Here is a 25,513-nt window from a genome sequence, read left to right as displayed (position 1 = left end):
CACCACAGAAGGGGGTGGCCTCAAACTTCTTCAGATAATCTGCTTTATGAGATGTCTTTTCCAGAAAATTAAGAAATTAATTTTTTGGAGGGGGCGAGGATACAAATTTCAACAATCATCACAACAAAAATGATTTCTGTAATTGGGTTACTGAACTGATACACCTCGAATACTGGGGCTTGCTTTCTCTCATTTTCCCTGTGACCCTATGATATAGGGGCTGACCTAGTTTCTAAGATGGGAAAACAGTTCTGAAGAGAAGGTATGTCCTTGCCTAGGGCCAAATGGTTTGCAAGAGGCAGAGAAGGGATCCGAGCTCAGGCTGTAGGATCACAGTTTCATTTCATTTGCATTATTTTACCATCAGACCGGCATCTCTACTATTCACTGTCAAAGGCTGGACATTTTCAGGGCTCATCTGGAAAGTCCCTCAAGGCAGGCAAGAGAGCCTAATCCCTTCAGCCTGGGCCCCAGGGCCTGGAATAGTATAACCTCGATAACTGTGGGTTGGCAGATTGATTCCATGAAAAACGAGTTATTCTGCATCTGGGTGCCAGGGACAGAAAGTTTGCAGTTTCCCCAAAATCATATTGAAGCCTTCATCCCTCATATGATGGCATTTGAAGATGGGCTATGGGAGGTGATTTGGGTTAGATGAGGTCATGAGGATGGAGTCCCCGTAATGAGCTTTCCTCTCTGCACTGTGAGGACACAGGGAGGGGGTGGCCCTCTGCAAGCCAGACAGAGTGGCCTCACCAGGCACTGAATGGTCAGGCACTCTGACTTTGGACTTCCGGTCTCCAGAACTGTTGTTTCGGCTATCCAGTCTGTGGTACTGTCACGGCAGCCCCAGTTGATGAAGATTCGGGGCTTGTGACCTGTCTTTGCCACCCACTACCCAGGCCCACTGGTCAAGTCACTTAACCCACATTTTCAGGGCTTATCTGGAAAGTCAGATGGGTGGCTATTTCCCTCTAGGACACTGTGAAGACTCATGGGGGCAGCATAGGAGGCGTCTGGCATGCTGAGCACTGACCACAGAGTGGGCATGCACTTTATCTCACTGATCGCCGAATCCCCATGAGCTGCGGGTCTTGGCCTCATTTTAGAATGGAGGACCCTGGTCCTGAACGCAGAGGAGGGCACAGATCAGGCCCAGGTGGATCCAAAGCCAGTGTTCTTCTTCCGGCTCTGTATGAGTCTTCAGGATATGAGTAGGGACAGAAAAGGGGTGCAGATTGCCCCACTACCCACTCAGAGTGGGCGGAGATTCTTGGACATCCAGTTGGCATCCATATAAAAACACTGGGATGTATGAACTGAGCGGGCTCCGAGGGGACAGAGAGGGGACCAGCTCAAGCCAGGCACAGCAGCAACAAGCCCTCAGGACTGTATGTACTGATCCTGTATCCCTCTGGGCATCCTGGCCATACCTTTGAGACCCCCCACCTGAGCAACCACTTACCTTTGCTCTTCCAGTTGCGGTCAGGTGCGTAGCCCAGGTGCCCGGCACACTTCCTGTTGAATTCGGCCACCAGGGACCTGTAGGGATTTCGGATGAGCAGGATGGCTGAGTCGAACATCTCAATCTCCCTCTTTCCACTCTCGTGGGTCTTCACGCAGATGGTGCGCCGGCTCCGCCAGTGGTCCTTCTCACCCTTGAACCCTGCCCAGGGGAAGCGCGAGAGCACAGGTAGAGAGAGGCACCTTTGCTCCCCCAGGGAGCGCCATACATACATGGCGGCAGAAGGTCTGATGCAGGGAAAGGTCTTTCTGAGGGAAAGCCAGCATCAGGGGCAAGAGAGGACCATGGGTGGCACCACAGGGGACCCTGAAAGGACCTATGGATGGGAATAGGAAAGGAATCTACAGGAGTAGCCCTATCCCAGGGAAGGAGGGAGCAAGAAGTGTTTAAGAGTCGAGAATGATGATATCTGCCTAAGAAATGAAGCAAGTCACCTCCTGTAGCCCCCAGGGGTCAGGAGGCAGAAGGCCTAACCATGTACCCGTATGGACTCTCAGATGCACACATACATATGGGACTTTTCCTGGAGATAACATCACATGAGCATTGTAAATAGCCTTTTGAGTTACTCACAGTTAATCACCTCAGAGTGGGTATATGATGGATCCAAGATCACACAGCACATGAAACCAGTGCCATGGCTCTCTCCACATGCCTTTGCCTGTCTCTGTGAAGCCCTCAGCTTTCATCCACCTCCCCAGAGTAGGGGCAGGAATGCCATCAGACTTAATTGCTTTGAGCAACTGTAACCTCACCCTCTAACATTATGCCATAGCCTGTAACAAGGTCCAACCTTAGAAGTAAGAAGATTCTCCAGCTTAGGACTCAAAGCAGGTCTGGTCAAGGTCTGGTCCATAGTGTTTGAGCCTGGCCCAGAAGAACCCAAGGCTCAATTTCTAGAAATGGAGACTTACTCCCATTGACCAGCCTCTCTGGGGCCACTTGGGTGCTCAGAGACTCAATGAAAACTGGCTGAGAAAACAAGACTCTACCCGTCCACCCACAGAGGGTCACAGGATTCCCCGAGGGCTGTTGTGTGCCCACTGTGTTGGCCTTTTCCTCTATGATAGGGATAGGACAGCCCCTGTCTTTTAGCTTTCACTTTAGTAGGTGAAATGGCCCAAGCCCAGAGCATAAGGACTTATGGGAATAATAAAGAGTAGGGGAGAAGGGGAGATCAAAGAGCAGGATGTCATAGAAGGATTCCGAGAAAGATCTCACCTGAACTTATCTTGGGCTCTTAGAAACTGAATGAGTCCTTCCATCTGCACCTTCTTCATAAATGGCTGGGAAGCCCTTAAGTCTATAGTGAGCAGCAGGGGTTTCTCTGATGCTGGGGAAATGTAAAACTCCTGAATTTGGAAGTCTGGGTTTATCCATGAAATCCAACGCATGTTTCAAACTCTGCCGCCGAATGTGACTGACTCAGTCAGGGTCACTCCAGGGGAATTGGGCTGGCTACTAACTAACCACACAGAGCAGAAAATACCTTTCTGGGGGTTCAGTGATGGCTCCTCGACCTCAGCTTCCATAAAGGAGGCAAGAGAGGCAGGCAAAGAGAGAGAGAGAGCATGCCAGAAACCCTCTTTATTGGGGGGAAGACACTCGAGAACGTTCCACCCAATTAAGGCAAGGCATTGGGTTTCAGGGGGTTGCTTGGTGACGTCTTGCGGTCATCAGATTGACTGACATCTTGGAAAGCCACACCCATCTCAGCTGCTGTGTGGGGATCATAGGTAGAGTGAGCGAAAGGACACACACGTCGCACAGCCCAGTCAGAGCAGCAACGTCCGTCCAGTCCCCACACACGGCCCATGTGGCTCGCAACAAAACTCATCACTGCCTTGGGTCCAACAGCAAGAGCCTTTGCTTTGATTCGTTTTCTCAAAGTAGCTGGGAAATGCCACCAAAGGAAGAATCAAAACAGCAGCTAAATAAGCTTGTGCTTTTGACAATCCTGAGACCCTGGGTTCCTTCCTTGGTGCTTTAGCCCATTCCATCAGCAGCTATTCTGCCTTACAGCTCAGACCACATTCACCTGCCACAACAGGTGGGCATTCGGGCATTTGGCGCTGTCTTGTGAATTTTGAATGTGTGCGTGTCATCACTCTGTCTGGGCTCTGAGGTCAGAGGCCACCCATTCAATCCTGAAAGGCTCAAAAATCCACTGGGTATCTCTAAAGTATCTTTGACTCAATATTACACCAAACTGAGTAGCTCGCTATTCCAGGTCAGACAGTCATAGGGAGACCAAAACATACAGTGCTTCCGTAAGGGAAGGCCTTCTAGATGAACACTCGGATAACAGCAGCCTGAGCACAGGTGACAGGCCAGAGTGGGAAGGACCACACTTCCTCCCCCATCTGCAGGTGGTCCTAGCACTCCTGAGGCTGGATTATATGGGCAACTGTGGCTTTTCAACAACCAGACAAAGATTGTTATGAGTGATTCCAGAACCTTCTGCTAAGCTCAGGATGTTTCTGTTTCTCTAGGATGTTACTGACAGTAATCATCTTTTCCTAAACCAAACTCTGGTTAAGAAACCCAGCAAAAAATGCCATAACACTTGACAACAGATGAATACATTTTGCCAAATTTAGATGCCACTTGACTTGTCTGAGGCTCTTCATTCTTAAACAGCACACAGTCTTGAACCATTTAAGTTAATTTACTTGGCATAATGAGGCCTCTTATTTCTACAAGGGAAAGATTAGAAATCATAAAACTCTTCGAGATTTTTGGACCTATTTAAAGAAAATTGCATTTTGATGAGCTACCCCTTGCCTAAAAAAAAAAAAAAAAAAAATTAAGGGAAATTCAAAAAATGTTTATAGAGAGGGAATCCAAGCTGCTAGTCTGACCGTTTGAATCTGGACAAGGCACTGTCTCATGAAGTTCCACCCTAAGTGGTCCCACGACTGGCTACATGAGCCTCCCCTGGAAGCTGGTTAGAAATGCCCATTCCCAGGCCTCAACCCAGACAAACTGAATCAAACTCTGGGGTGTGGCCCAGGAACCTGAATTCTAGAAAGGCAGTCAGGCGATTCTCATGCATGCTCAAGGTTGACAGGCACTGCTCTCATGCCCCAGGAGGGGACAGTCTAACCTCTGGGAGCTCCTTTGCCCCTCCCTGCAGCCTTGACTTGCCTTTGTTGTAGAGGGTCCCGTCAAAGTAGTAGCTCCCTGTATAGAAGCCGGTGGCGTGCTCGATCAGGTGCCTGGCCCACGTGTTCCCGGCTCCCGGGAAGCTCGACAAAGCCACAAACACCTTGGATTTGTTGGGCAGGAACCTCCTGTCCGTGCACCGAGTATCTGAAAGTCCAGAAGTCATCACAGGGTTACGCCCCTCCATTCCAGGTTCCCCAGGATGAGAACTGATGATCCAAGATTTCCATTTAACAGACGGGAAAACCAAGGCCCAAATGAGGTGAAGGCATTTGCCACCTGAACCTTGGGTGCACAGGTCTGTAGCTGGCCAAAGAAAGCCCCATGACAAGGCTGCTCTATGGATCTTCACCCCACTTCATGTCTTTGGCCACAGCCAAACTCTGGCTTGTAGCAATGCCCAGAGGACTCCAGATTCTAATAGCAGAGGTGAACAGGAGGTCTCGCTGGGCTGAGCCATGTCACATACCACGGGGAACCAGGGCTGGCCTCATTTAAGGCGAGCAATTCTCTGGAGCTCATCTTCCTTTTCCAGCACGTGACATGGCCAGGAGAAAGTCCCCAGACCCCCAGGCCCTCAGGGCTGTGCTAGTCCGAGCTGATGCTCCAGAAGTTGGGAATCTTCCTCTCCACCGGCTTGTCCCCTCTCAGTTCTTAAAGTCAGCTAGGGCAGAGGTGATGCTCACACCAAGGACCATACCAGGATCTAGAGGCCTTAGAGATGGGAGCTCTCTTCTCCCCAAGCCCCCCAACCCCACCACCTGCTATTGATGTCTCTCTGGGCCTGCCCTTCTTCCCCATGCTTCTCATCCTCCTGTTACCCCATCATCCCCAGAGAGACTCAGATAAAGGGCCAGGGGTTCCTGAAACTGAGCCCTGGTGACCATCTCTCGCTGGCTAAGATGCTGGAGACACAACACACACACACCTTCCCCGCCCAGTCCCGGGGGATCATCGGCATCTCCAGTCCTGGGAACTCTCCCCCATCCCAGACCAAATGCCATCACGCCCAGTGATGGCTGCGGATCTCACCTTGCACGGGCGTCTGGTAGACCTCGCAGTAACCCGCCAGCCTCTGCGCCTCGGGGGCCTGGCCACACAGCGAGCTGTCCACAGCATCCCGCAGATTGAACTGTGGGGTGGGGTAAGCACAGTAGCATTCCCAGCCCCGGAGGACGGCCAAGGGGAACTCCTGCCCGGGAAGGAGAAGAGGAGGAACTGGGGTGAACATGAGGGCCCCGCCTTCCCGCAGCTCAGGCTCCAGGCGGGACAGATGTGGGGACGGCCTGGTGCCTTGGTCAACAGGGGTGACTGTCCTCTTTCCATGAGCAGGTTCTGTGCTCAAATCCTGGGAGACAAACTCAACAAGATGTGACTTCTGCCCGCTAGGAGCTCCGAGTGGGTGACAGGACAACCGTCAGCACAGTGTAAGTGGCACTCAGGCAGAGGGGTGGGTGAAGGGCAGGAAGCAGGAAGCAGGGCCCGGAAGTGAGCTTGAGAGGTGTTTGCCCAAGGTGGCCCATGTGATGGAGGTTTCCTGAAAAAAGGAGGGATCCTTCTGGGTTAGGAGAGAAGAAATGCCTCCCTTTGGGGACCCAGCCAGCTCCTGGCAGTCTCTCAAGGGGTTCTGGTTCCAATTTGTTGTGTCCGCACCATCCAGGGGAGTGGGCTGGCCCCTGAAGATTGGAAAGCTACTTACACACTTGCTGGGCAACCTGAGTAAGAAACTTAACCTCTCTGAATCTCACCATTGAGAAAAGGTAATAAAATCCAACTCGTAGGTATATGGTGATGGTTAGACGAGACAGGTACAAACTGTCCAGCACCGGGCCTGGCCCACAGGAGCTGCTTCACGGAGGAATGAACCATCCTCAGCCTCACCCCTTTGGGCACCTGCCACAGCTCACTCAAAAATGCATCTACCCACCTTTTCCACCTATTTTTTTTTTTTTTGAGCACCTACTATGCACCAGGCACTGGGTAGGACATTTAGCCCCGTTTCATCTCCACTCCTTCCTGTGTCTTTCCACCAGAGATGCTGGGTCCCCTGGAGCGTGGACGGATGAGGGAGCCGTCCATGAGCGTGTGCAAGGGAGGAAGGCACTGCCGAGAGAATCGCTGCACAAACCTTTTTATTTATTTTTTTGCCCACAGCGAGAAATCTCATAAATAAATAAATAAAAGAAAATCGATAGCATTTACTATGCACGGCTTGGTAAAGCTGAGGATCTCAGCACTCCCGTAAGACAATAGAGAAGATGCAGACAGGGAGGGCCAGGCAGAGCCCCAGGGCAGCGGGAGGAAATGCTGCTGAGTGCTTCTTGAACCCCAGGTTGGATCTTCTCCCAGGCCCGGCAGCCCCTGGGAAAGGTCCCCCACGCCCCTCACCCTTCCTTAAACCAAGGAGGCCTCTGCGCTCGCGGGAAGAGTACAAGAGGCCATGGAGCCCCGCGTCTCCGCAGCTAGACTCCACGGCCACTTCCTTCCCAAAGGAAAGTGCCATCTGGGAGCTGACCCTCAACCAGAACACCGCTGGCTTTGCTGGAAGCAAGTGTCCACTGGGATGTGAATTCATGAAAAGAGATCTCAAGATGTATGACCTCTGACCCCTCTCACAGAGACCTCGCTGAGAGCTGGGAATGGAGCTCAGTGGTGGAGGCCTGCCTGGCATGCACGGGCCCTGGGGTTGACTGCTAGTACCCCAAACAAAAACCAATCAAAAAACCCCCAAACAGCAACAACAACAACAAGCCCTTGTCCCACCTTGTCGTCCCACATGGACACCTCCTGCCCAGGGAGCGGCAGAAACCAGCAGCCCAGCTCCCAGGGTGCAACTTGAGAGCTCACACAGGGACCTGGCTGTGCCCCACCCTCCACTTCCATTCATTTTAACTGTGATGAGTGGAACTGTGTCCCCCAAATTCAAGCCCTGAAGCTCTAACCCCAGTACCTCAAAATGCGACCTTATTGAAAAGATGAGCTTAGTGGAGATAATTAAGATGAAGCCTTTAGGAGGGGCCCTAATGCAATATGACTGGTGTCCTTGTGCAGAGAAGAGGTTAAGCCAGACAGCACACAGACCTAGGGACAGCTACCTGAGGACCCAGTGAGAAACTACCCCCTGCAGGCCAAGGAGAGAGGTCTCAGGAGAAACCTTCTGACACCTCCATCTTGGAGTCTCAGCCTCCAGATCTCTGAAGGTAAATGTGTGTCATTTAAGCCACCCAACCTGTGTCACAGCAGCCTGTGCACACTCAGACAATGGCCTTCTTGCTGTTCCTGACCACTCTGTTCCGGCTCCTACCTCAGGACATTTGCACTCGCTGTTCTATCCTCTTGGAATGTTCTCCAGATACCCTTGTGGCTCTCTCCCCCTCACCGTCTTCAAGTCACTGTCTCAGCACCACTTCTTTACAAGTTGCAGTGCCCCTCCCATCTTCCTCAACACACTCCGCTCCCCTGCTCTGCTTTCTAATTTTGTTAAATAACCCCCTGGGTGAAATGCTCTGATTCCAGGTGAAGCACTCAGTCAGTTTTGGTGAATACACACCAAGCATGTCCATCACACCAGAGGGTCCTCTGCCCCTTTGCCCTCATCCCTCTCTCATCCAAAGTAACCACTCCTCTGATTTCTATCACCACTGACCTGTTCTAAAATATCATACAAATAGAATCACCCAGTACCTATTTTTGTGGGTCTGGCTTCTTTCATTCGGAAAAATATTTGTCAAATTCATCCCTGTTTTTTTACGTGTCTGTAGATGGATCCTTTTCATTGGCACATAGTATTCTATGCGTAGATGGGGCAGTGTGTTGATTCATCCACTTGTTGATGGACATCTGGGCTGTTTCCAGCTTCTAGCTATTGTGAATAAAGCTGCATTAAGTATCCTCGTACAAGGCTTTTAGTGGATAGATGTTTTCATTTCTCATGGGTAAACACCTACGAAGCTTGCCTCATTTTTCTTTCCTGAACTTATCAACACAACATACTATGTACTTTACATATTTATCTGGTTGACTGCCTGCCTCTACCCAGGAGGATGCAAGCAGGGAAGGGTTTCTTGTGAGCTTTGTATGCTTTGCTATATCTTCAGCACCTAAAGTAGTGTCTCTCCTGTGACAGATACTCAATAAATGTTTGATGTATGAATGCATGAATGAATGAACAGATGGATGGATGGATAGATAGATGGATGAATGGATGGATGGATGAATGGATGGATGAATGAATGGATGGATGAACAGATGGATGGATAGATGGATGGATGGATGGATGGATGGATGAATGGATAGATGAATAAATGGATGGATGGAGGATAGATGGACAGATGAATGGATGGATAGATGGATGAATGGATAGATAAATGGATGGATGCATGGATGGATGCATGGATGGATGGATGGATGGATGGATGGATGGATGGATGAATGGATGGATGGATGGATAGATGGATGGATGGATAGATGGATGTCCAAGCTCTTTTCCGATCCCAAGCCCCTCAAATGCCATTCCAACCATCTCGAACACTACCTTTCCGCTGGTTGTTGGGCCAACAGCCTCATTGGGAGTGAGGGAGGAGACAAAAATCCTGCTACTGCTAAGCAAAGCCTCCCCAAGCTCAGGAACCTCGGGGTTGGGGACTGTGCTGTCTTGGGATTCCCATTCAGAGGCAGGCATGGGAAATCCGCTGTGCGCACACGGGCTCCGTCTCCCTCCCCAGCAGCACCAGCACTGCCAACGCTGATGCCTCACAATCTTATATCCCAGGGCTGCAGAATGAGCTGCCCCCACCAGTGACCCGAACCTTTTTTTTTGCTTCCCTGAGTGGATTAAACTGTCAAGTTTCCGGGTGTTTGCAGAGCGGCGGGGAGAACTGCAGACAGTAATGTGGTTTTATTTACAACATAACCGCTTCAGCAACATCACTGGATTCTGAAAACACAGAACAATTTTCAGCCCCTTGGGGATTTCTAGGACATGATTTCCATAAAAATTAAATATTGATGAATCTTATCTCTCTGCCAACTTACATCCCCCCCACACCCCGACACCATTCCAAGCTTCAGTGAGGAGAGAAAGGGCAGAGAGGAGGAGAAGAGGATCGGAAAAAGGAAGGCAGATAAAGAAAGCAGGCGTGGGGTGGTTTCAAACAAACCCAAGAGGGGGCTTGAATGGAAGCACCTCGCCTATCCTGGGCAGGGCAGAGACACACCTTGATACTGCACCTGCGGCTGGAGGCAGGGCAGGGGGCAGGATGGGAACTTATCTGGAGGTCTGGGGGATCTGCATCTGAGCCTGACAGGAGGGTGGGCATTCAGCTTGGAGCCAGGTCATGAAACAGCAAAGGCTGGGATCTGTAAGATCGTGAGGATCCATATGCAAAAGCCTGGCCCATGGCCAAGGGATCGAGGAGTGGACATTCCATCACACGCGGAGCCAGGGTCCCAGCAGGCCTGACCAGGCCTTACCTCCTCCAACTCCATCCTTCTCTGAGCACCGTTCTCAGGATCTCCAGAAAACTGTGCAGAATGATAGAGATTTCAGAGAGCACAGAGGGGAAATGGAGGCAAAAAAGGCAGGTGACCCATAGCCCAAGATCTCCAGTCTGTCAGATGAGTGGGCACAGAGTCAGCCTCCTGGATTCCAAGACCTGGACTTTACCCAACCACCGTGACTTGACTTCTTGGGGGCGAACCAAGGAGAGCAGGGCGGAGGATTCCCAGAGGAAACCTGTGAGCCCGTCTCTCACCTCCGGGGCCTTCGCTTCATTCCAGAGGCAGCTCTGAACATTTAAGATGTGGGAAGGAGAGAAGATGGCTGCAAGGGTAGCTGCAGGGATGAGGGATGATGAGCGGACTTCTGCTGTCAGGCAAATGACAGGTTGAAGGAAAACGCATCCAGTGATGTCGTGACTGACATCAGGGCTGTGGGGCTCTGAGAGGCGGCTCTGGGAGGTGGAGACAGCCATCAGGAACCTCAGGTCTGAATCCAGTATGTGGTCTCCCAAAAAGGCCACTGGGTATCTCTGAGCCTTGGTTTTATCATCTATAAAAGGGGCAGGGTTTGGCGATGAGGGCTCTGGGGAATTCAGGCGTGCGTTTAAATTTAGGTGGGTTGAGTTGATATCTCCATTCCGAAGAGGGATTTGAGCATTGAAATGCTCTCGGGGTACTTTTCATACAGTAGATACTAAGCAGCTTAGATGGTCTGAGTCTGGGTGAAATTAAATGCACGGGGCCAGAGGTTTTACCCTCAAAACCCCACCGACTTCTCTTCTCCATGTCAAGAGCTGACTCACTGGTCCCCTTCCATGTGTCCAGCCTCACTCTAAACAGATACGGAGCCATCTGCCCTTTGGATATGGAGAAAAGGTCAAGTATGACAGTTTGGGGCAAAGGTTAGAGAGTCTCCAGGTACCATATGGGATTGTCCCCTTGGGTGGGTAGCTTTCTGAAAACCTGAACCCCCCCACCACCCCCGGCTGCCGACCTGCCAATCCCACTTCCAGGGAACACCTTCCCATCAAAGCCACACATCCATCAGACAAAAGTCCGCAAAACGCTCTGTGATGGACCCATCCCACCACTGAGATCCCAGGGCACCTGGGTTTCTACCGACCTGGCAAAAGACCAGCTCTGCATCTTAGGTCGTTTCTCAAACATCCCCCCATAGAGCAAAAGAACCAGGGGAAGGTGAATGGTAGCAATCATCATGATCCACATCTGGAACACTTGTTACTCAAGAGACACTCAAGAACATAGATCACAGAGTCCTTGTCATAATCTGGTGAGGCAGTTTCACCTCTGACAGTCCCACCTAGCAGATGAGAAAAACGAAGGTTCAGGGCAGGGATCTGAACCCAGAATACTATAAGTCCAAATCCTCCCTTCTATCAACTTAAGGGTGAAGCTAAGAGACGTACTCCAAAAAGTGTATCAGAAGTCTGAGAAGCACAAACCTAAAACGTACATATCCTGAGTCCCAAAGATTCCATCTCTGCTAGCACAGTCCAAGGAAATAATAAATAATGAGCATTTTAAAAAGGAAAGGAAAAGAAAAGAGGAAGTGAACTCGATGTCCACCAGGAGAGAGTGGCACACATGCAGTCATGGGAGGCAAAGCATGAAAACATAAAAAATGTCCAGGACATAAAACACAAAGAAAAGGGAACAGATGGAAGGAGGGAAGAGTCAATGTTCATAATGCAAATTCCCTATACTATACCTACAATAAAAGACCCAAAGGCTGTAAAATGTTAGCTGTTTTCTCTGAGGTGGTAAAGTTACGGATGAATTTTATTTTTATTTTTACGCTCTCAAATTTTTTCTAAAGTAGATATTCCAAAACACAAACCAGTGTTCTTAAAAGCACACACAAGGTTCAACATTGACAGCTTCTCCATGGACTCTTCCACAGTGTTCCTTCAGCCACCTATTGGCAAGACAGTCTTTGGATAAGATTCTTCATATCAAGGTAGCAGTTCTGAAAACCCCACTCTGGGCAAAGACGTGAGATAGGGCGCCCAGCCCCGGAGACCAAGCTTCTATCCAGGACGGACTGCATCTGCCCAGATGCATGTGGACTTAGCGAGAGCAGCTATCTAGCAGAGAACAAGCAGGCTCCGCATGAGTGCGTGCCTTTCCAGTTTACAGGTGGCCCTGTTAGCACCACCATTAAATGGCCAAAGAAAAAGCCCTTAAGAAATGTCAATGGGAAACCATCCAGGTGATTAATATTCTGCAAGCAAACCTAGACATCGAGAGAGGCGGCTAAAAGAAGGTAAAAGAAAAATGTGATTCCCCTTTCTACCCATCCCCCCTTCCTTTATCAGCGCAGCCACTGAGAACAAAGCTCAGGTCCCAAGGGGTCCCAGCTGGTGAAGCCTCCCTCCTTGGTGACCTGCTTGCAAAGGGTGTGAGATTTCACCTATCAGCCCCATTTTGGAACGCTCACTCCCACAAATGGTCTATGCGTTTGCTTGTGGACAAATATCAGGCTTCAAAATCAATGACCCCAGATCCGAACTGGTAGCAATGCAAATATCTACCTGCCCCTCTGCTCCTTCGAGCTTTGCGTAAGGACGAAGGAGCTGATAGGATCTTGAAGGCGAAAGAGGGTGAGCAGGTTTCCTCCCACCTCAATATGATCACCACCGGAAATTAGGCAGGATCATTTCAGGAGGCTTTAAAAACACGTTACACTGGTCAAGTCCCTCTCGCTGGCAGAGAATCAGATCATTAAGATGCTAATATTGCCCCAAATGTTCTTTTTTTTGTTGTTCAACTGCACTCCTGGAGCTCCCCAAATCCATTTTCACCCACAAGCAAAAAACACAGTAGAGATTTTTATCGGGGGGGGGGGGGGGCGCACAAAGAAGCCTCAGAGGGCAGCTCTAAAGTGGGGGTGCGGCAAGGAGGGCTCCCCCTCTTTTCCTGCTGCCAAGCCCCACCTCTACATCTGTCACTCCCAGCAGCCCTTCTACCCAGCTGGTCTCTGGTCCCCTCCCCTACCCCCACTGAACATTCTGCTGCGAACATTTTCCCTCATGCAAGTCTTTGGAAAACATTTTCAATGGCTCTATTATAGACCACGGTATGACCCTGGCATAATTTAGCCATTCCCACCTCACAGGGTATCGGGAGCCTGCTTTTTTGGCCAAATGAGCATGAGATAAAGCTTCCACGGGGACTGCCCTGCAGCCTCCGTACCACCGGCCTTCCTGGAGAAGAGGGCTTGGCCTTCAGAACAGGAAAGCACGGCCAGACATCCCGGAATGCGCCGCTTTCACCACCCTCGATGTTCAGGAGAAAAATTCCTTGCAGAGACCCAGGTCAGATGAATTTCCAACTGCTTTCACATCCCCAGACCTCAAGGCTAGAGGTGGAATTCGGACCTGGGGGAAAGTGGGCCAGGCCTGGGCATTGCTAACCAACACCTTCGAGCAAGCCATGGCTCTCAATCAGGGGTGATTTCCCCTCCAGGACCCTTTGCCAACGTCTGGAGTCCAAAATTGTCACAGGTGAGAGGAGAGTTGCGGTTAGTATCTGGTGAGCAGGGGCTAGGGAGACTGTTAAGTATCCTCTAAGGCACAGGCAGATTCTGAAACAAAAGAATTCTCCCAAGCTGAAATGTCTTTCCCCCACCCTGCCTAGGGTGGAAGCAAAGCCCCCACCCGGAATCTGCAGGGCTCAGGGGCTGCCAGCCCAGAAGGCTTGAGTCTACGTTATAGCATCATTCAAAGGCTAGACAAGGGAGCAGGGTTAGCTGGTCCGGGAACCAAAGGCTGATGCTGCTGGGTCAGCAGTCATTGTACTGGGATGCACGATATCTGGGTACCATTCATGCCCTTCCTGGAATCCCTCACTTTATAGCCAGGTCATTGGTTGACTTCTGTGGCCGCTTTGTCAAGGCCTCTCTAAGGAATGCTGCCTTCCAGAGGGATCCACGGGAAACTCCCCTTCTCCTCTGGCCAGATGTTTCCCCCCACCCCCCGCCCCACATGCCTCCTCATCCCCCCAGCCGATGCCCACGTCTCATGTGGATTCTGCTCCTGGAGCATCTCTCCGATCGACTTCCTCCTTCCTCAGCTCTACCCCTCTCCGTGTTCCAGAATAACCTTCCGGCAGCTGTGCAGTATCATGTGGGTCATATGACTCCTTCCCTGCCACACCCTCAGGAACTCCCTCTTTTTTCCCCCCTGAAAAAAAGTCTGAATTTTAAAGCAGACATCTCAGTCCTCTGCAACTTGTCCCCACCCTACGTTTCACGCCACTCTCAGGTAGCCCTCCACCCTGGCAGGACTGGGCAGCTTCCCCACCACCTTGGTCCCGCTCCACAGGTGCCACCTCTCACAAGGCACTCCCTGCTCCACTCACCCAACCTGCTGACTTTGCCCAACTGCTCCAGCTCCAACCTCCCTAAAAAGGGCCATCCTCCTCCCTTCTAAGCCTCCCTCTCAGCTTCCTTCACCTGCTTCAAGCACTGGCCTTACTCTGCCAGGAGTGAGTCCCCTGAGTTCCCATCCCAGCCCCTCCTCAGACATGAGCTGGGTGTGATGATCACTGATCACTAGACTCTGTGATCACTGATCACTAGACTCTGCGGGCACCCAGCATCTGGCTTCACCCACTATAAATATCAGCATATGTGTTTTGCCACATTTCACTCCACGTATTTTTACTAAGTCGGGCTTTCAACTTTCAAACTGGAAATAGTGACTCTTCCTACAGCTGCAAAATCCCGCAGCTCTAAACAATGGGACCCGAGGAAACACCCACCCTCCCATCCGACAATACAGATGGGCCGGATGAGGGAGACGCTGTCACACGGAATCCAATGCTGCAGACACGGAGGAGGGTACAGGCACAGGAGATGCCTTTCCCTGTGGTCTGACCAGAAGGATTCCCAGCCGCATGTGCCAGAGCTGAGCAGGTAACTCGTCCTTGAAATGTATCACGAAGAGGAACCTGGACAAGGTGCTAAGGTCCCAAATGGCTTAAGATCCCAAGAGCCTGTGGGTATCTTTTGGCATAGGCTCCGCTGTGAAATTGTAGCAACCTGGATTTGTGCCAGTAAATAGGAAGGAAGGCTGAAAATAGAAGTTGAAGAGTTCTAGATCTTGAAATTCTTACCTGTGACCACAAGGCAGGACCCTCTGGGTTCTAAAGGGCTGGCCAATCAGTGGTGCTCCTGGGGCATCTGCCTAGGATTGGAATCCACCCTTCCCATAGATAAGGGTTACCAGGGTGGCACAGTTATCCTTGCTCTTCACTAGAAGGGAGATACAATTAGTATAACCTTTGCTAAGGGCAACCTGGCAACACTGACTACAATGACAGACACACTCTTGAACTCTCCTAGGGTTGTTTTTTTTCCTTACAGATTCACTCAGACAAAATGACCCCAGGATAGCCAATGCTGTGTTGTTTGTAACAGCAAAAGACTAGAAATAACCTAAATATTTAATAGGCAGGGATGGGTTAAATAAATTATAGGCCATCTGTGTAATGGGGGAAAAAAAAAGATTGAGAAATCACTTTCTCTACTGATATGGAACCATCTTGAAGATGGATAGTCCAGTGGAATGGATTTGGTGCAGAATCGTGTGCGGGGCTCTATACCATCCAGGGGGTTCGTAATGACATTGAAGAGGATGCAATTGCTTGAATGTTCCGTCTCGGAAAGCAGACAGCTGTGGGCTGCCTGGGAGAATGGACGTGAGTGGAAGGGGTCAGGAGTGAGGAGCTCTGGTATCTTTTCATTGTGTTACATGTGAACAGATTATCCACTCAAAGCCATCTGAAGTGCTCAGGGCACACAGCCATGGCGACAGCCCATTCCCTCTCCTGTTTCTTCTCATATTTTCTGCCACTTATACAGAGTGGCAGCGAGGCCCTGGTGTCAGGAGACAGGGCTGTGAAGCTAGTTGCTCGGTGCCTGGGTGTGGACACCCCCACCTTGCAAGCCTGCGCTGCCTCTTGCAGCAAACAGAGAGGAGAATGTCTCCCTGACAGAGCCCCTGGGAGGACTGAGGCAGATGACTCATGCCTAGCACCCAGTCCTCAGCAGGAGCCCTGCGGGGCTGCTGATGGAGGGAGCCAGCCTCAGCCTGTGTGACCAGTGCAGTTCCCTGGTCCCAGTGGAGGGTTCTCTCTGGGGAACTACTCAGAACTGCAGATGTGAGGTTCACCTTGAGGGGGTGCTTTGTTCCCTTGAGGGTACAGGCAGGAGCTGGCGGCTGAGCATGCATCCTTACTGCTTCCCCCAGAGGTCTGCCTCCCACAGGTCTGCAGGCCAGATGTCTGCAAATCAATAAACTGCCCGGGTGCGGGGCTGCGTGCATTTTTGTGTCCTGCGGACCTCTGATCCCCAAGGCATCCTCAGCGGTGGCTTTGGAAATGCTGGTGACTCAGTAGAGCTGCTTCAAAGGATGCACTTGGGCAAGAAGGAAGCACCAGTTCTCCAAGCAGCCTCGGAGGAAAGCTCTCCAGGCAACTGAGGAACACAGGAAGCAGGAAGAGGGCAGCTCACAGGGTGTGTAGGGTGGGGTGCAGCAGAGGATGTGCTCATATAGGCCCAAGAACATCTGCTTCACTGAAGCCCCTCCCCCGTACCCACTGAACCAACAGCTGACCGAGGAGCTGGCTGACATCAAGCCCAGGCTCCACCACCGCTTACTGGCTGGGTGACCTTGAGCAGACTACTCGGGCTCTCTGCCTCAGTTTCCTCACCTGCAAAATGGAGCTGACCTCAGTCCCCACCCCATAGGATTCTTAGAAGGAGTAAAGGAGTTAGCCACATAAAGTGCCTGGGATGGTACCTGGCATGAAATACATGATCAGTAAATGTCCCCTTCTCTTGATCATCATTGTCACCATCACCGTCTTAGTGAAGGCCCTTGTGAGGTTTGGATATGAGGTGTCCCCCAAAGCTCACAGGCAAGAATGTTCAGAGGTGAAATGATTGCATGAGAGTTGTAACCGAATCAGGGGATCAATACACCGATATGGGTTAACCCAGTGGCAGCTGTAGGCAGGTCAGGTGGAGCTGGAGAAGGTAGGTCACTGGGCTGTGCCCTTGGGGTTTTTATTTTGTCCCTGGTGAGCAAAGCGCTCTTTCTGCCTCCTTGAGCTGCCTTCCTCCACCACGCCCCTGCTCCATGCTGTGCTGTCTCACTTTGGGCCCAGAGCTATGGAGATGGCCATCTATAGACTGAGACCTCTGGAATCAGGAGCCCCAAATAGACTTTCCCTCCTCTACGTTGTTCTCATCAGGTCTTTTGGTGGCAGCAATGAGAAAGTCGCCCAACACAGCCTTCTTCCCTCCTTAGTCCTGTTCTCTTATGTAGTTAAGTACCACAGTCCTGTCAAGACTACTGAAACCCAGCACACCCAGGTAGCCCCGGACCCCAGCCCAAGACCTCATTGTTCTCTGGACACTGTCTGCTGGGTCTCCCAGCCTTTTGTTACACATTTCTGGCCCTGCCTTTTGCAAGCCCCCTGTGCCCTTGTTCAACTCCTTCTACTCCTAAGCTAGCATGCAATGTGGGGACCGACCGTGGCCTTGCGTGCTTGGTCCAGTGCTAGCAGAATCACCCTCCATTCCTCAGTCTGGATCCAACCAAAGGAGCAGGTGTGACCATGACCCCTGCAGTCAGATTTGCAGCCCAACATCATAGTGCAAACAACAGAAAATCCATCAGCTATCCCCAAGTCCCAAGCCAGCATCTTCACGTATCCAAACCAAGTCAATTTAACATCTGACACTTGTGCAGAGCTCGCATCCAGAAAGGCACATTCCTTCCAGCTTTATAGCCTTCACCGACAATTCCCTACCTGGCCTCAAACAACTGGCATCCTCTGTGCAACAGGTGCGTGGCCTGCCTCCCTCCTGTACCCACTGCTCAGCTCCCACCTGGGCCGGAGCAGACAAGGGCAGCTCAGCACGGGCACTTGCCCTTTCCCCACAGACCACCACACATGCTGGATCCTTAAAGGGCTGAGAAATTATCACAGATCTTACTTTCTGGGAACAAAATCCTGAGCACATCTCCACGGTCACATTGGCCTCCACCAGGGAGGTGGGGAAGGTTTGCGTGACGTTCTCTGGCAGTCGGAAGCATCCTCGGTAGGTAGCAGTCCGCCCTGGGAGGGAGAAAATGGGTTTGTGGTGACAAATGGTATCCACGGGTGCTGGTGCCTGTCACAAGAGAAAATGTTGACTCTGGATCCTGAGAAAGGTGTAGACATGCTCAGGAGAGACAGAACTCAAGTCAGGCAGAGAGACAGTCCTGGAGAGGGTGCATTCAAGATCCTGAAGGAAACCAGGCATAGGACCTGGGTTGTCCAGGGTCCCTGACAAGGGACCATTTGGCTGAAATTGCTAAGCTCAGGGTTTGCTTCTACCAGATCTCTGCAGATGGTGTCCATCTGTCTTTTATTTTTTTCTCTCCTTTCCTTCCTGGGTTGGGCAATTACTATGTGTCGGAGTCCATGACAGGTGACCTGAGAAGCTGATATTCTGGAAAACTCTATGCCCTCTGAATATAGGCATTAAAAAGAAAAGTAGACTTGGAAGTTCGCAATCCTGCTGTGCCGCTGAGACCACAAGGCTGCTTTGCTTCTGAGCAAGTTTTGCCTCCCTCTGATCTTGAACTCCCACCCGAATTCTAGGAATACTCCTGACACCTGTGTCACCACGGAAGCTTCCTGCCAAGTTGTTCTCTAGACCTTCTGGTGGAAAAGCCCAGCTCCCTCGTTGGCTCCCTTGGTGCTGAACAAACCTTCTGGAATGTTCCGGCACCAACTGTTCTTATTTCTTCCAAACTCATCAGAGTTTCTCTAGGAAACATCCTGTTTCTCATCCCACACTCCCTTGAACAAAAGGTCTCCCAGGGCTCAGTCTCTCTACCAGGCGGCTCTGCCCGCCACACCTCCTGACCAGCAGCAGAACCCCTTTCGCTGGCATTGACCATGGCAGAGAGCACTTTCCGTGCCAAACTGCGGAAGCAGGATCAAACCCTGGATCTGGAAGCCCATCCTGGCTGACCACAGCAGCGGTGGTTGGAAAGTCAGGACTTAGACCTAGTAGGGGATGATTGCAGGAAAGCAGCCTGTTGCAGAGAAAACAGAGGGACTTAGAGTCCCCAGAGGAGGCCTGGGTTCATGGGCAGTCACTGCTCCTGACTAGCTCTGCAACCCTCCTGTGTCACCAGCTCAGAGACTCTGTTTCCTCCTACATCCCACCAAGCTGGGGCTGGCTATTAATGCACCACATGGCTGAGTCGGGTCTTCCCACACCCACGTGCCTGCCCTGGGTGTGTCCAGGAGGAGGGTGAGGACACACACGGGACCCACAAGACTGTCCTGTGGCATGGCTGGTCCCCAGGGAACCAACCTGTAGATGCACTGGGTGCTAGGGTGGGACAGGCACAGGGACAAGGCAAGGGGAGTGTCAGTAGGACAGGAAGACACAGGGAGGGTAGAGTGACCAGCATCCTAGTGAGTCCCCAGGTCACAGAAAGGGAAGCAAAGGGCTTTGCATCTGGCATCCTGAGTGGCCTTCAGCCAGCTGACCCTGACAGAGCAGGCGCCCAGGAAGAGCTGAGTAAATAAAGGAGCTGAGCAGACAAGGTACATGAGGGGACGGCATCGACTGTGACAGGAGAGCAACCAGCTGTCCCCAGGTACCACAAATGCGACTGTGAGCAGACAGGTTGTTGCCCAGAGCTGCCTGTTCCACAGCCTCTCCGTGGCTCTCCAGGTGAGAACCCAAGGGCCACTCAGGACAGAATGACATCATCAAGGGGAAGACATTAATGAGCTCTCAGGACCGAACCCTGAGTCTGACCTGGAAGCTGGTCCATGAATCTGGTTAGCCAGAAACGGCTGCAAGTTACAATGGGGGGGGTGTCACCTGGTCACCTATGAGAGAGATCCTGTCAGCCTGTCCTCTCGAGAAGGGAGAGGGAAGGCAAGGGTCAACCACACAGGGCTTCACAGCCTGCCCGAAGGGGAGGTGTGGACACCATTTTCCACATGAACCATGACAGCAGGTCTGGCAGACTTGAGGTCTGGGGCTGGCCCAAATGACCAGGCCATCTGCCCCTTAGCCAGTGGACAAGAGAAGTACAACACCTGTCTCTGAGAGTCAGTGACAGCAGAGGGGAGAGTGGGTGGCACATCCTAGAGTCCACGTACAGGCCTGGTCCTGCTGGGGGTCAGAGGTGAAGGGTAAGGGGTCAGGCTAATGTTTGAATCCAAAGAAATAAAAGATCCAAGAAACCAGGCTAGGGCAGCCTGGTCCTCAGGAAGCCCATGTGGCTGTCCAGGTGATGGCAAACCTCTGTGCCAAGTCAAGGCCTGGAGCAGGGTAGGTGGCAGTAAGCACCTGTGGAGGTAATGGCCTCTTTGCTGGACCCTTAAGCGGAAGAGCATGTTGTCAGTTTCCCCATCCTGTGCCCATTGCTCTGTCTGGCCCTCCTGGCTTCCAGACATGTCCTGTCTGAATGCAAGGAACACCTGAGTATCCCCAGCTGTCAGGGACAAACACTGGGCTGCTGTCCCTACACTCTGATCCCATAAAAGGTGGTCAGGGCTGACCTTTAGGTGCACTGTGGTTCTCAGGGATGGGCATCTGAACTGCTTAGAAAACTCAATTGTTGCTAGAGAATCCCCCCAGTAACCCCTCTACAGACTTGGATTTTGACTTGACACCTCATTTCCTGAGTTCTGTCCATTCCTGAACTGATCCATCGACCTCATGGAACCATGGACAGAGGCAAGACCATGGACAGAAGCAGACCATGTCTGGGTTGTGCCACCATGATCTGTAGTTCCACCCTGGCCAGTGGTAATGCAAGTCTCCATCCATGCTGTGGGAGAAGGCTCACTTCTTCCCGGCCTGGCCCTTCCAGTCAAAGGAAGAATGACTCCCAGAGCCAGGTGCGGTGGAACACGCCTGTAATCCCAGCGGCTCAGGAGGCTGAGGCAGGAAGATCGCAAGTTCAAAGCCAGCCTCAGCAACTTAGTGAGGCCCTAAGCAACTCAGTGAGACCCCGTCTCTAAATAAAATACCAAATAGGGCTGGGGATGTGTGTGGCTCAGTGGTTGAGTGCTTCTGAGTTCAATCCCTGGTACAAAAAAAAAAAAAAAAAAGAATCACCCCCAGCACATGTGAATGTGCACAACCCTGTTATATTTTATTGAGGAACCTTTTGTAATCAGGTTAAGTAAATCTGAGGCCATCATCTTATAATAAGGACAACCTTGAATTTCAAATTTATCTAATTGGGCCCCCTCAGGTGTCATCTCTAATTGACAGCACTCTCCTTGAAATTCTTGTTTGGAGTTATCAGCTTATTCTACCTTATGGTTGATTATTTTCTCTTGAGTTCTGTAATTTTGAATTGTAAATTCATCTTCAGTGAGAATTTACCTGTGGGAACTCTGAGTGATGGTCCAGCTCTCTTTATTTCTCTCTCTCTCTCTCTCTCTCTCTCTCTCTTTCTCTCTCTCTCGATTTTGCATTTGTCTCTACCAGATACTCCATGCATCCCAGAACCAACTTTTTAGGTTAGAATTTTTAGGAACACACAGTATAAATTTGAATCCCAGAACTTGTAAAAATGTATAAGGGCTAATTTGTAGAAGAAGTTTAATTTCAACTGAAGTTCAAGTTAAAACAGAGAAGCTTCCTTTCTATCTCCCTGAACTGGTGGGTGACTTATTATTAATTATTTTTTCATCAAAATTTCCACTGGTTTATTCTTCAGTGAAATTGAGTTCCACTTGATGCAGAGGTTTTAATCCACTTCCCTGTTGGATGACAGGTCCAAGGTCTCATTTCCTGCTCTGCTTAAACAGGAAAAACCTAGGCTTTAGGTTTACCAAGACTGATGACCCAGGGCCCTGAGACCCAGGGCTGCAACCATCATCCCCTCCTCCTACCACTGTGGTTTTTACTTTCCTGCTAATGAAAGCTGTCCATTTAAAATGATATTGGCTAACCTTACCCAACATTTCCAGATGTTTTCTAGCTAGAGAACTTTCAGATTCTCTGTTCTTCCTATTGCTAGAAATCCAGGTCTCCTCAGAGGCAGTTTACAAAATAGACTAGAACCATGAGAGGGTAAGTGAGCTGTCTGAGGTCACACAGCATGTATGAGGCATATCTAGGCCTCCTAATCCTTCCCTCCTGCAAGGCATGTCTCAGTCACGAACTCAAGCAGTTGAGTCCTCTTCAATGGGCCCTGACGCCTACCGTGACAGAAGCACATATAATGAAGATGAGAGAGAAGGGAGGACACAGGATCTGCCTGCCCCACATAGTGACGTTGAGGGGCTACAAGTAGGGAACAGCTGGAGCACGTGGGACATGCACAGTTCAGGGAGAGGCGGGCACACTCACGCTTCCTGGAGCTGGATAGCAATGTGTCCACACGATACACAGAGAGCCGGTCCACAGCCCCGCACACGGTGCCCTTCTCCCCCTTGCACTCCTGGTTGCACTCCTTTAGCCCGACGCGCAGGGTTGGCAGCCGGTTCCCGCAGTAGCAGTCTGCACCAGCCTCCAAGCCTGCGTAGACGTAGGACCTGCAGGGAGACGGAGACTGGGTGAGTCCAGACCTTGGCTCAGAGCCCTATCTGCAGAAAGGTCTGGATCAGGCATCAACAGCTGGGCCTTGAGCCAGGATAAGGGTTGGACGTGAAGCCGAGGTTAGGTCTGGGTGAGGAGGCAGGGGGGATGGCCCACAGCCTGTGGCTGGCCTTAAGAGTCAGTCTTCATCCAGAATTAAAAGTCATCTAGGTAAGTCTGGGGACCATTTTCCCTTTGTAATAAGTGATTAGCCCCATTGTTCTGACCTTAGCCCTGAGCTTTAGTGACCTCATGTTATAAGATACATGGGGCCGGATCAGCCATGTGCTGGGAACCCAGTTCTCAGCAGGGGACAGAGAGAGCCCTGATATGGAGTGCTTGCCCCTTTCTGTGGTGTAAATACTCTCACTGCAGACAATGTCAAGCTAGCAATGTTACAGTTGCACAACTCAAAAACTTTAAGTGTGTCCCAGGCCCAAAGCACCTGCCGCTTGTCATATTATAAAGGGGCCGTCTGCACAGCCCCTGGCTCCAGACATTTCTCTACCTACTTTCCCCCAGTTGTAATTGCAGCTGTAAACAAAAACAGATTGGAAATGGAATGTATTAAACGTTTCACATGGGATTGCAACTACAGAAAGTGGTCAGTGTTTTCAAACTCCCCTCTCAGTGGATCCTGGTATAAAAAGCCCCAGACTAAAAATCCAGACAGAAGCAGCTAGTCCTCGTTTGGCCACTTAGTAGCTGTGAGATGCTGAACATCACTTCCTACCTCCAGTCTCAGTTTCTTTCATTGTTAAGAAACTAAAATGAGACGCTTCCATCTTCAGTTTCAGCTTTATCTAAGCTGCAAAGTGCATGCAATGCAGGAGGGTCTTGTCCTACCTTTCCTCAGCCTCAGTTTCTTCATGTGAAAAAGGGGACAAATTAATTTGCTACCTAACAGAGCACTGTGGGGCTCTGTGTGACATCAAAATTGTAAGAGGATCTAAGGTGATAGAAATAGATGACAGTGTCCTCTCATGCTGTCTTGCCTGTCCTCTACCCGTGCACATGCACACATGCACAGTGGACCCTTGCTTGGCACATGACAAATGTCTGCTAACTACTAAGAGAGAGCTGGCAGTATCTGAAAAAGCAAAACTTGTTATAAACACAAAATAGAAACACTTTTGCTAATGGAGCTGGAAAGGTCCTTGGAGAAATATAGATTAAAACGTCTCATTTTATTTTTAAAAGGTGGGTAAATGGAGGCTCATGGAAGGAAAAAAAAAAAAAATCTCACCAAAGTCACACAGCAAGTCCCTGGCACAACTGGATTAGAAAGCAGGTCTCTGGACACTGGCCCAGCACCTTACTTCTGGATGATGGGGATCTGATCTCATCAATTGAGGTCTAAATATATTGGCAGCCATGGCATCACTCTTCTGGGACTCTCTTCTGACCTTATCTCCAGGGGACTCAACAGCACGGGGTCCCAGCACTTACCGCTCAGCGCATGCGTCCTGGCAGTGGGTGACGGTCATCTTTCTCAAGTCATAAAACACTACCCCCTTCAGAGTTCTCTCCTGGCCTTCGTCACGGAAGCAGCCAAGGTAGGTTCCTGTGGGAGGGAGGATAAGATCAGGGAGGGAGGGGTCCAAACCGTGGGGCTCAGGCTTAGGAGAAGCCAAGGAGTCTCTAGCCCTGCCTGGCTCAGTCACCTCTCCAGGGAAGTGCAGGGGGTGAGGGCTGCAGCCCAATGCCCGCTCAGTGCAGGAGCCAAGTGGGCATCTGGACAGCTCCATCTTGTTCACTGCCTGCCCCTCTTTAGTAAACGGCCCACTGTCCACCAGGACAGCCCTGTGAGAAGCTTGGCTCATGCTGACTACCGCTTTCTCCACTACCCACATGTGGATTTATTTTTATTCATTATTATGATTTTAATTATACATTATAATTATAGCGTGATAATCCAATAGACATATAGGACGTATAGTATAAATCAGGGTAGTGAGCATTTCCATCTCATTAAACTTTTTAAAAATTATTGACTTGCAATGTAACTGGATAGTTTAATGACCTCCCATGGCCACTACCCTCTCCTCCCCATCCTTAGTCTCTCTAGGCTCAGAGAGGCCCCTCTGCCTCCACAAGGTCTCAAGAGAAAGTTTTGCTGCTTCCATGAGGCCAGAGAGAAGACGGGACTCAGGGAAAATCTGATGTCAAGTTACATAAGGAAGAACTTTCCAACAGGACAAGAAATTAAAAAAAAAAAAAATCCACTGTCCTCTGCTGGTGCAAGCAGCGTCTGTTAAGGGTATAATAAGATAGGTGTCCTGTGTGGCAATCAATGGGACCAACTGACCACAGAGCCTTCTCTGGTCACTCTGGCACATCCCTGGATGGGAACATTGGGGGACAGCTCCATGAGGGGACACTAGGGGACAGCTCCACTGGTGGTTGGGAGTCTGTGACAGCCTATTCTGTTCCGCTAAGGGAAGGAGAAGCCTCCCAGAGATGCACAGAGCAACACAGCAATCACAAACACCATGCAAACATGGCACTGGGCAGGTAAATGTCACGCACACCACTGTGTTTTGAAGAAACAGAATGCTGGGAATTTGCAAACACGCCATCGCACGGTCCCCAAGCTGTGAATGCACACCCATAATAGCTGTGCTGAGATCTGGATGGGGCACCTGTGATAAAGAAGCTGCACCTCTCCCTGCATTCTACTCCTC

The 25,513-nt window shown here is 50.7% G+C and overlaps 1 protein-coding gene across 1 annotated transcript in view; it reads right to left on the bottom strand.

The window, feature by feature from the left end:
- Window positions 1-25,513, bottom strand: part of Wscd1 (WSC domain containing 1) — a 43,214-nt gene that overhangs the window by 2,315 nt on the left and 15,386 nt on the right. The window contains exons 3-8 of the mRNA XM_076870680.1: window positions 24,279-24,393; window positions 22,602-22,786; window positions 18,216-18,337; window positions 5,723-5,882; window positions 4,673-4,837; window positions 1,466-1,666 (exon numbers count right to left, since the gene is read on the bottom strand). Of these exons, the coding sequence (XP_076726795.1) occupies window positions 1,466-1,666; window positions 4,673-4,837; window positions 5,723-5,882; window positions 18,216-18,337; window positions 22,602-22,786; window positions 24,279-24,393 (948 nt within the window). The remainder of the gene's footprint in view (window positions 1-1,465; window positions 1,667-4,672; window positions 4,838-5,722; window positions 5,883-18,215; window positions 18,338-22,601; window positions 22,787-24,278; window positions 24,394-25,513) is intronic.

The sequence above is a fragment of the Callospermophilus lateralis genome, chromosome 11 (assembly GCF_048772815.1).
Source record: "Callospermophilus lateralis isolate mCalLat2 chromosome 11, mCalLat2.hap1, whole genome shotgun sequence".
NCBI lineage: Eukaryota > Metazoa > Chordata > Mammalia > Rodentia > Sciuridae > Callospermophilus > Callospermophilus lateralis.
This window is presented reverse-complemented; position numbering and strand designations above follow the sequence as displayed.